The sequence below is a fragment of the Leguminivora glycinivorella genome, chromosome 22, assembly GCF_023078275.1.
Source record: "Leguminivora glycinivorella isolate SPB_JAAS2020 chromosome 22, LegGlyc_1.1, whole genome shotgun sequence".
Taxonomy (NCBI): Eukaryota; Metazoa; Arthropoda; class Insecta; order Lepidoptera; family Tortricidae; genus Leguminivora; species Leguminivora glycinivorella.
This window is the reverse complement of record NC_062992.1, coordinates 13,048,951-13,060,594: the sequence shown is the minus strand read 5'-3', so window position 1 is coordinate 13,060,594 and position 11,644 is coordinate 13,048,951. Positions and strand designations below refer to the sequence as shown.

General features: G+C 40.8%; 2 protein-coding genes across 3 annotated transcripts; one reads left to right on the top strand and one right to left on the bottom strand.

Moving 5' to 3' along the window:
• The first annotated feature begins 1,066 nt into the window (after positions 1 to 1,066).
• On the top strand, positions 1,067 to 4,920 carry LOC125237834 (zinc finger protein 79-like). The gene is made up of 3 exons (XM_048145045.1): positions 1,067 to 1,218; positions 1,473 to 2,014; positions 3,525 to 4,920. The coding sequence occupies exons 2-3, from the start codon at positions 1,552 to 1,554 to the stop codon at positions 4,313 to 4,315; spliced, it is 1,254 nt and encodes a 417-aa protein (XP_048001002.1). The 5' UTR covers positions 1,067 to 1,218; positions 1,473 to 1,551; the 3' UTR covers positions 4,316 to 4,920.
• A 2,448-nt stretch (positions 4,921 to 7,368) lies between these two features.
• Positions 7,369 to 11,575, bottom strand: LOC125237837 (gastrula zinc finger protein XlCGF57.1-like). Of its 2 annotated transcripts, none has more exons than XM_048145048.1 (3): positions 11,367 to 11,575; positions 9,835 to 10,300; positions 7,369 to 9,138 (listed from the first exon to the last, which is right to left on the bottom strand). In XM_048145048.1, the coding sequence occupies exons 2-3, from the start codon at positions 10,262 to 10,264 to the stop codon at positions 7,967 to 7,969; spliced, it is 1,602 nt and encodes a 533-aa protein (XP_048001005.1). In that variant the 5' UTR covers positions 10,265 to 10,300; positions 11,367 to 11,575; the 3' UTR covers positions 7,369 to 7,966. The 2 variants fall into 2 exon arrangements, with proteins under 2 accessions (XP_048001005.1, XP_048001006.1); XM_048145049.1 differs by having other exon boundaries at positions 10,124 to 10,300.
• Between the last annotated feature and the right edge of the window lie 69 nt (positions 11,576 to 11,644).

The following is an 11,644-nucleotide window of genomic DNA, read 5'->3' as shown; positions in this document are numbered from 1 at the left end:
AGAAGAAGAGTCGCACCTGCAACGTCATACTTCGCTGCCAATTATATGGCACATAACATCAATATTTCATACCATGTTTGAGAAAAATTTTTTGAAAGTCGCTTATTACGTCAAGTATACAATATACACGTAGCTTAATGTAGAAAATTCAAGTTTTTAGCTTTTATAGACCCGGAATATTTCAATTCTACTAATGCTCATATCGAAACTTTAAGTCGGTCTGGCGGATGGTTGGGTCCATCCGATTGGTCTGGCTGCTTACAAACGGTCTGGTTACAGGTCCCTGCGTATCATATACCAAAATCAGGCTTGAGAAAATGAGGTAAGTTAGAGTCGTTGTTTGCCAACTTTGTCGCGTCTGGTAAAAGTTATATTTATAATAAAATATACATGTAACTTACGCAGTGTAAATAAAATTCATAGCTTAAAATTAATCTTGCACCACATATAAACTTCAGTTTTTTATTTCCTTAGAAGTAAAATTTTTGAAAGTCGCTTATTACGTCATGTATACAATATACACGTAGCTTAATGTAGAAAATTCAAGTTTTTAGCTTTTATAGACCCGGAATATTTCAATTCTACTAATGCTCATATCGAAACTTTAAGTCGGTCTGGCGGATGGTTGGGTCCATCCGATTGGTCTGGCTGCTTACAAACGGTCTAGTTACAGGTCCCTGCGTATCATATATCAAAATCAGGCTTGAGAAAATGAGGTAAGTTAGAGTCGTTTTTTGCCAACTTTGTCGCGTCTGGTAAAAGTTATGGCCGGCGGAAATGGTCTGGCATTGATGATAACCAATTTCTAACAACGTGCTCTAACACATATATAAAAATCAGCCTTGAGAATTTAAGGAAAGTAAGCACTTTTTTTTTTCACCTTCATCACTTGATAGCAAAAAATTGGCCGATGGGCCGAACTAGAAAATATGCACACATTAACCGCCGATATGAACTCTACATTGTCCCAAAGTTTCATCCTTGAGAATTTGAGGAAGGTCTGGCGGGCCTGGGCTCTGGGTCTATTACATGTAAATAATAGTTACGGGTTGTCGTGAAGGTCATTGTTGAAGTGCGTATTTAGTTACTAACATGATCATTAACATAGCTCTGTTCATGTTTGAGAGAGCAGAGAAACAAAAAAAAATGTGGAGTGTGCATTGTAATGAACATCAGGCCTTGCAACAATACTTAAATGTCCACACAATTGAACAGTAGGTAAGCTCCTACAGTTGTAAGTCTTCCTTGTTCCTGTATTTGATGGAATGAATATAAATTAAACAACAAGATAGATAGATAGATAAAAGCTTTATTTGAATGCTGCAATAACACACAATTACAAATGCAACACAGAACAACAAAAAGAGAAGAAAAAAAAACATACAATTGACACATTGATTGAACAAAACACACCTTGATCTATTCTGGTTGCTGCAACACTCCTCAATTCAGGTACACTCCTTGGATTGCAGGTTCTCACTGTCACCAGCTTATAGGAGCTCAACTATGTCACTAGCAATTGCAATGGAGGCAGAGGCGGTTTGACTGAAGATGCAGCCCGGAGAGGTGTGTGTGAAGACAGAGCCTGGAGAGGTGTGTGTGAAGACGGAGCCCGTAGAGGTGTGTGTGAACATGGAGCCCGGAGAGGTGTGTGTGAAGACAGAGCCAGGAGAGGTGTGTGTGAAGACAGAGCCTGGAGAGGTGTGTGTGAAGACAGAGCCTGGAGAGGTTTGTGTGAAGACAGAGCCTGGAGAAGTGTGTGTGAAGACGGAGCCCGGAGAGGTGTGTGTGATGACGGAGCCTAGAGAGGTGTGTTTGAAGACGGAGCCCGGAGAGGTGTGTGTGAAGATGGATCCTGGAGAGGCGTGTTTGGCGGAGGAGCGGGAGCGCGAGGACAGCGCGCGCGGAGTGAGCGCGGCGGCCGCGCGGGCCGGGCTGTACACCGGCCACGAGGTTAAGGAGCTCGTGCTGGGCCCCGAGGAGTGGCAACATTCTCAAATGCTCCCATTACCAGGTTAGTTTAATACCTACTACTTGGCCTATTTGTTGTGTTAGCGTAAAATAAGATATACAAACATATTGTTTGTAAGTAAGTCATCATTTATTGTCAGATTGTGCATTGGGGAAAGTTTTTCTCAATTTGTGGCTTAGGAACAGTATCGAGTGGCATTAAAATATTTATTTTTGTCAAAATTGACCTTGATGTTTTTTTTTTTAACCCCCGACGCAAAAACGACAGGGTGTTATAAGTTTGACGTGTATGTCTGCCTGTTTGTCTGTCCGTGTGTGTGCCTATCTGTGGAATCGTAGCTCCCGAACGGATGAACCGCTTTAGATTTATCTGCGCAAAGCCCACTATTGACCCTTTGTAATTGTTTAACCGCCGCCCCAAATCTCAAGGGTTCTCAATTCGTCTGTATTTTTAGGGTTCCGTAGTCAACTAGGAACCCTTATAGTTTCGCCATGTCTGTCTGTCCGTCCGTCCGTCCGTCCGTCCGTCCGTCCGTCCGCGGATAATCTCAGTAACCGTTAGCACTAGAAAGCTGAAATTTGGTACCAATATGTATATCAATCACGCCAACAAAGTGCAAAAATAAAAAATGGAAAAAAATGTTTTATTAGGGTACCCCCCCTACATGTAAAGTGGGGGCTGATTTTTTTTTCATTCCAACCCCAACGTGTGATATATTGTTGGATAGGTATTTAAAAATGAATAAGGGTTTACTAAGATCGTTTTTTGATAAAATTAATATTTTCGGAAATAATCGCTATTAAAGGAAAAAAAAGTGCGTCCCCCCCCCTCTAACTTTTGAACCATAAGTTTAAAAAATATGAAAAAAATCACAAAAGTAGAACTTTATAAAGACTTTCTAGGAAAATTGTTTTGAACTTGATAGGTTCAGTAGTTTTTGAGAAAACTACGGAACCCTACACTGAGCGTGGCCCGACACGCTCTTGGCCGGTTTTTTTTACGTTCAGAACAGTGACATTTGGTGCTGTGGAACTGATGATGATCAGAACGGAACTCCTCAAATCCAACGACACACTTATAGTGACTTTGGTATTTCTTATTCTTATAGCACTTACAGCATGCATTTCACGTCCAGAACAGCGACATTTATTTCTTGGGAGATTTGTTATTTTTGTTATGTTTGTTAAGATTGAGTTGAGTTACTAAGTCAAATTTTGTCAAGCTCGATTTCTTATAATTGGATATCGGATTCATGAGGAATTGAGGAAACTCCTCAAACCTTAACGGTATACGTACTCGTATATTCATTTGGGTTTCCATCCACGCACAATGGCCTCTATCTTTGAGGCTAAGTGCGGAAACCGGAGCCCATAACCATAACCATAACCATATTGGGTTTCCATCAAATAATCAAAAAAGTACATTAAAAGCAGTTTTAAAAAATATTTACACATTTCTACATAATCTAACATTTGCAAGTACCTTTCACCAGAACCCCAAAAGCGGCGGTTTTTTTTTTCTTAAAAATGATTTTTGTTAATTTATGTTGCAGTGTGTTCAGACGGCAGCGCCGCCCGCGCCCGGGAACACAAGAAAAGCGAACATGATGCTAAAAATTTCCTCTGCGCTGAATGTGAGTACACTACGTGCTCTATCAAAAGTTTGGAGACTCATCTGAAGAGCCATTACAAGAACAAACGCAAAGGAAACTTACGAGTTCACCAAAAAGCTAAAGGTAAACCGCACACTTGTAGTTATTGTGACTACAAGACCATTCATAAATCAAACTTACGAAAACACCTGATGACACACACTGGAGCGAAGCCATTTAAATGTAGCAATTGCGAGTACAGGTGCAGGGCGATATCAAACTTAAGAGTTCATCAAAGGATACACACTAAAGAGAAACCATACACATGTAGTCATTGCGACTACAAGAGCAGTCATAGTTCAAGGTTACGAGAACACGAACGGACACATACTGGCGAGAAGCCTTACAAATGTAGCCACTGCGATTATAATGCCAATAAAAAATCAAACTTGAAAATACACCTGAGGATACACACCGGAGACAATTTTAAATGTAGCCACTGTGATTACAAGACCAATATAAAATCACACTTGAAAAGACACATGGGGAAACACACTGGAGACAAGCCTTTCAAATGCAGCCACTGTGATTACAAGAGCAATGAAAAATCATCCTTGAAAAGACACCTGGGGATACACACTAGAGAAAAACCTTACAACTGTAGTCATTGTGATCTCAAGTTCAGTCATAAATTCAACCTGCGACGTCACCAGAAGAAGTATAAACATACTGAGTCGACGCCTAACCAGTAGCGACAGCGAGTGCTAGTGCGGCCTGGAGCACCTGTGGAGGCGCCGGGCGCTCGCGGAGGTGTCATGAAGGGTACGGTCGTGGCGGAGGGCTATCTCGGTGTCGCCTGTTGACCTGAATCGGAAACATGCAGATTATTCTTGACTTTCCAGTTACTTGAACAAGCAGGGACTTCTGTGCTGCCCCCTACAGCTAACGCGCGCTCCCTTGTACTAATGCAATCATAGTAATTAAGCTTACTGGCTACATGATGTTGTATAAAGAAAATATACTGAGAAATGAGATGTGCAGGCGCAGTTTATGGACGGGTCAGATAACTGATGTATTTTCTGAAATAAAAATTATCATTCAATTTTTTTTTTTCAAATCAGTGTTTGTGTAAAAAGCTATCCCGTCTTTACCTACACCCCCTAGTCCACTCCTCGATAACGTCAAAGCAAATAAGAATATCTACCGCTTTTGATTTTATTCATTTTCCCATTTACCAGCGAAGGTCGAGTTCCGCGTAGGGCCGAAGGCTCGGAGCGTCCCTGAGAGGCTCCCAAGCAAGCGAGGCCGCAGTCCGAGCTGCGGACAGACAGTGCTCCCGCGAAGAACAATGAGGCGCGCTGGCAGACCGGGAAGTTGGCCCCTCGTCCGCCGTTTCGCTTCTCTAAGCCACTTTTACTATTGGGTTGTGTTTAAGCTACAAATTCCGTACAACCCCCATTGTATTTCGAAGACCGAAGGATACGTATCTAGCTAAGTGTAGGTCACTAGTACCTATTACCCTTGCTTTAGTTTGGGGCTAATAGGTTCGTTCTGTGTTAGGTTTCCCCCAATATATTTAAGCATTTTTTTATGTTTACAACTAAGTATAAGTGCTCAACAAGTAACTATTATTACAATCTCGAATGAATGAATTAACATTTGAAAACGACATAATTCTCAAGCAGCCGCGATAATAATATGTATTACCGCAGAAAATATAATAGTACAAGTAAAGAAGGCCCACTGCTTTGATGTTTACGAAATGCCGCCTCTTTAAATGCCTACAATTTTTTTACAAAGAAACGAGCCGCACGTGCGCAGCGTCCGGCGACAGGGTTGCCTATGGGTTTAAACGAATTAACAATTAGATAAAAAGTTATGCTATTATATTAAGTATTGGGTACTTTCTAGTTATATATGTTTATACAGTATTCATATATTTTTGCTTAAGTTTCAACATCACAAGACTTATTTAAAGTCACACACAGGTCGAACGCGATTAATTAACATTATTTTTACCTTTTTTCCCAACGTTTCGGCCAGGTTGCACTGGCCGTGGTCGCGGAAGACTGACGTCCCAGCAAAGTGTCACCGGAGATGTAAACAACACAAAACTACCCGATATTAATTTATATAAATGTTCGGGGTAGACAAATAAATATAATCTACGCACGACACACAGCACTCACAACATCCGCGCACTGGTCCGAAGATAGATCTTTTGGTTTGAACACTTTGAACATTTGAATCACTGGTCCCCATGTTGGCGATAATCTATACCCGTCTTCCCTGTTAAAGTTTTTAGGATATTTTTTAATTTCGATCGCCTCCCTCACAATCCGGGGATAATAGTGTCGCTCGGTGGAAAGAACTTTGGGTTTGTGTAGCTCAATCCAGTGATTCGTTTCCGCAGTAGTTTAAATATGTGTACAAAGCGCGAGAACTTAAAGTATCACAAGACTTATTGAACTTTTCCGTGGCATTTAATCAATAGTACCTAGATCTGTGTAAGTATAAGATTGGCCTATTTTATTCATGATGCCTATTAAACTAAGCATTATTAGCCATTCAAAATCGGACATCGCATATGAACCTTAAAAAAAAACTCGCGTCGTAAAGTAACAATAGAAAGTGCGAACGTGCGTTCCGTGAGAACGCGCGCCACATACATTTTAACATAATTTTTATATTTGAATTTAAATTACAATTTATACAATACTAATTTTACCTAATGTATAAAGCTACTACAATTAATTAGAGATGTATAAGGTTTCTTCAAGTCGAATTACAACTAAAACTACACATAATATAAGAAAGTATTAACTTGATTAACAGACATAAAAATCAAAGTCTAAAATTACTTTAGATGTGACAATGACTCTAAATGTCACAACTTAAGGCTGCTTTCGAGAAAAACGTCAAAATAATTTAAAATTGATAGTTTTAGTCGGTGAAATACTACACTTTCCGTTATCTAATAGATATATTTAATTAATGTTTCAATTAGAGCATCTTATTATTGTGATACTTATCAGACTGGATTTTAGAAAAATAACTCGTTCAATTAATTATGAATTTTTCTCAGATACACGTTTAGGAAAACCCGCGTATAGTGCTGGATTAGTCGATCTTATTTGTAAAATTTGGAATACTGAAACTGGTAAATTTATAATACGTATATCCTGTACTACAAACTTTTCAGACTACATTTTTATTATAAGGCTTTTAAAAAGAGTAAACAAGGCTAAGACGAATTCAATTTTTTTCAGAAATTACCTAAAATTATGTGACAATTTCTTTTAAAAACTACATCACATCGGAGTTATTTTCGTACAAAATTAATCTGCAAGGTTTACTAAAATTGATATTATGCCGTAGAGATTATAAGTTTCTATTATATATTTTAGGCAATTTTTTGAAAACGAGCCTTCCCCGTCACAATTATTGCCACTTCTCATATTTTGTTAGACCAAGTAGAAAAAGTCCTATAATATGTTATATATTTGTAAACTACTCGGAAAGTTCTTTAATATGATACAACACACAGTATGATTAAGCGCTCGGTTGCGATTTCACAATTTTTCACATGAAAGCCCTCTTAAGATAACATGTATAGTATACTTCAGCTCAGGACCGGGACAAGTGGCGTACTAGAAGAGAGGCCTATGCTCAGCAGTGGGCGATAAAGGGCTGATATGATGATGATAGTATACTTAATCTATTTATCCTCAGAGGTGTATCTTAGGGTCTCCAAGAGTCAAAATCATATAATTAAAATATTAACTAAAAAAAAGAAACAATCGAGAACCGAGGTAAGCGTGTAATATAAATCAGGATTAAAGTTACTAATTCGTTTTAATAGCCCCTGGTAGATTAAACAGACCGGTCTTCACAGACAGCACCCGTTCACGAGCATGACGCGTATCACAGCCATCGCCTCCCTCAACCTTCATTCGGGAAAGTGGCGACCCGATCAACGACGCCACCTTAAGCAAAGACTTTTAAGCGAGCATGACATGTTCAAGCTGCCAGGCTAAAATAAATTCAAATGATAAATTACATGTATCATTAGGTGCGCGTTTCAACATTACTTGATATCAGAGTGGCTTGTCTCAAATCAAAAGGCTTCACGCCAGTGTGTGTCATTTCGTGTCTTCCAACCGTTCAACCAAATCTTGGCACTAAAAAAGCCCCAAATTCAAATTTTCAATGGAAATTCAACCCTCGCTTGTAGGTATTTTCAATCAATGTGAGTTATGGCTCGTTGAAGATGCCGCCAACGTCAAGGTTTAGGGAGGCACGCGTTTTATTAAGACAATTGGCTGCTGAGCCCTCCATTTTTCAATCATCAAGATTTGGTTGACTCTCTATACCGCTGCACTGTAGTCACGATTACTACATTTTCAAGGTATTTTTCCAGTGTGCATCCTCTGATGTGATTTTAAATGTGATTTCCTACTGCATTTGTAATCACAGTGGCTACACTCAAATGGCTTCTCACCAGTATGTACCTTTACATGGACTCGTAAGGCTGAACTATTGCTGCACTTGTAGTCGCAATGACTACATGTGTAGGACTTCTCTTTAGTGTGTACCTTTTGGTGAAGTCGCAAGGCATCTTTCCGCCTGCACCTGTACTCGCAATTGCTACATTTAAATGGCTTTGCCTTACTATGTGTCAACAGGTGTTTTGTTAGGTGTGATTTCTGACAGCATTTGTAATCACAGTGGCTACACTCAAATGGTTTCTCACCAGTATGTACCTTTAGATGGACTCGTAACCTTGAACTATAACTACACTTGTAGTCGCAATGAATACAAGTGTACGGCTTCTCTCTTGTGTGTACCCGTTGGTGAGCTCGCAAGGTATCTTTCCGCCTGCACTTGTACTCGCAATTGCTACATTTAAATGGCTTTGCCTCAGTATGTGTCCTCTCATGGACTCGTAAGGCTGAACTATGACTGCACTTGTAGTCGCAATGGCTACAACTGTAAGGCTTTTCATTTGTATGGATTCTTTGGTGAACTCGTAACTGTCCTTTCTGCCTGCACCTGTACTCGCAATTGCTACATTTAAATGGCTTCGCTCCAGTGTGTATCAGCAGGTGTCTTTGCAAGTCTGATTTTTTACTGCACTTGTAGTCGCAGTGACTACAATTGTACGGCTTACCTTTAGTTGTTTGGTGAGTCCGTAAGTTTTCTTTGCGTTTGTTCTTGTAATGACTCCTTAGATGAGTCTCTAAACCTTTCTTAGAGCACGTTGTGTACTCACATTCAGCGCAGATGAACTTTATAACACCGTGTTCGCTTTTCTTGTGTTCTATTACAAGTAATTTGGTTTGAAACGTAGAACTACAAAAATCACAAGCAAATTTCTTGAGTCCTGATGATAAGTGTGTACACTGCATGTGTTTCTTTAAAGCGGATTTATTTATAAAACGTTCGTCACAGTGTTCGCAGCCATATGGTTTCCCTCCACTGTGAGCTGTCGCGTCGCCGCGGAGACGCTCGTGTCCCACGGAGTCCGCCATCGCGAGCTGTTCCCTGGCGCGGGCGGCGCTGCCGTCCGAACACACTGCAACAAACATTAACAAATACATTTTTTTTATACTACGTCGATGGCAAACAGGTATACGGCCAGCCTGATGGAAAGCGGTCACCGTAACCTATGGACGCCTGCAACTCAAGGGGTGTCACATGCGCTTTGTCGACCCATTAGAAAATTCAAAACACGGTATGTACACAACACGTATTTTGACAAGAGGTCAATGAGGGCAACTACCAGATCCCGTGTTGCTACTCGAAAACGATTTTAGAAGGCCTTCCCTCACATGATGATATGATGCTTGGCTTTTACAGATTTTGAAAAAAAAAAATACAGCATGCGAGAAAAGGGTCCATTTTGACAAAAATAAATATTCATTCGCCACAATTTGTACCAATCAATCCCATTCGTATTTATTAATATTATTTGTTAATGCACAGGCAGCTTAAAGCTGATACGTGCGTCAATGTCCAGATGCACTTGTGTTTTGTGCATTGAATAAATATTTATCAAATCTGTTTTTAAGAGTTCACTGTGAGTGCACTGATTATGGTTTCGGGCAAACTGTTCCACACTCTCTCCACGCGGCTAGACAGCAAGTGACGTCTAGGGTTGCTACTACTCTGTGTCGGTAACCACAAACTGAAAATTGACAAGAACTTTCCCATACAATGTAGAGATATATAAAAGTATATTTTATTAGGTTACTCAAGATAGCAAACTGACCTGGTAATGGGAGCACTTGCGGTCCGTGCCACTCTTCGGAGCCCAGAATGAGCTCGTCCTTGACCTCGTGGTTGGTGTACAGCCCGGCCTGCGCGGCCGCCGCGCTCACTCCGCGCCGCGCGCTGTCCTCGCGCACCTGCACCTCCGCCACACACACCTCTCTAGGCTCCGTCTTCATGTACACCTCTTCGGGCTCCGTCACACACGCCTTTCTGGGCTGCATCTTCACACACACCTCTCCAGGCTCTGTCTTCACACACACTTCTTCAAGCTCCATCTTCACACACACCTCTCCAGGCTCTGTCTTCACAAACCCCTCTCCGGGCTCCATCTTCACACACACCTCTCCAGGCTCCATCTTCACACACACCTCTCCGGGCTCCGTCTTCACACAAACCTCCTCTGCCTCCATTGCAGTTGCTAGTGACATTGTATCGTGCTTCTGCAAGCTGGTCACCGTGAGAACCTGCAATACAAGTAGGTAGGTAATGGAATTGTGGAGTGTCACAACAACCACAACAGCGATAACTAGTTATTGCTTGCCATGGAAATTGCCATGAATGACTGCTCACACTGTGTGGAGCCTCTTAACGTCCTCAGGGGCACACTGCCTCAGACAAGACATGTATGTGCAGCAGAATGTAGAAGCTATAGAAATAATAAATACCACAGACAAAAGAGACAAATGGTGCAGTTAAAGTTACTGAGACATCAACAGAATTAGAAGTTATTTTAAGTAATTCCTAAGTGGCATGCTCTCATTTTGGAGTAGGCTTGTGCCGTTTTGTTCATTGATCGAAGCGCTCCAATCTCGTTCAATCGCTCCCACGAACTAGTTCGCTCTTTTAGGTCTTTTGCTCATTTAGTTCAGCCAGACCAGCGACCACTGCGGTCGGAAAGATCAGAACGAATGGGACCGAATAGTGTCAAAATGATACGAATAGTCCACAGATAGTAACATTCCGGGCCCAAAGGTTGTAAGTAGCCGAAGTTTAATATGAAAACTTGACGTTTTTTTGTTGCTCTGCTAATTAGCTCTCGCTCTCGGTCGGCGCAGTCACACACTCGTTCTCGATCCAAACCGCTCGCGCTCACCGATCCTATACTGAACTAAATGAGCAAAGACCGAATCTCAGAGCCTGGAAAGATTCAGTTCATTTCGGTCATTGATGGGATTTTATTCCTAACAGTTCACAGTTCACGAACGACACAAGCCTATTTTGGAGGCCAAGATCGTCTTTGGATCACCGAGCCATACTAGTTAGTGAGTTTAATGCTAAAATATAATGTTCTAAGTATGTCTGTTATCCTCCGTCATTCTTTCTCACTTGATGGTCTCATCTGCGCTGGAAGTCACCAGCAACATGCTGAGATGAGGCCATTTTGTGGCAATTCATTTCTTTTTCTGTTATAATGTGTAATTTATCTTTACAGTGTTCTCGAATAAGATATTCTATTCTATAATTTGATTTGAATAAAGTTGGACACAGACGCAAATACGTTTAAGGAGCTACAACCGAAAAACAACTTACGTGAGAGATGAAATATGAAAGCACCTTCCAGCACCTTTATAGTTTCAACTATAACAAGTTTCAGTCGAAGTAGTGTAGTGATAGTGCAAGTCTTTTTTATTCACTGGGAATCAACTTCAAAGTTCCTAAGCATCGTAGACACGACGTGCTGGTACAACTTTTTCATTTAAATCGATAAATAAACACGAAATTCTGTGTACAAAAACAGATTTATTAAACCAACATAACCTCCAAAATATGATATTGACAGTCAACCATAAACACTATAGGGGTGATTA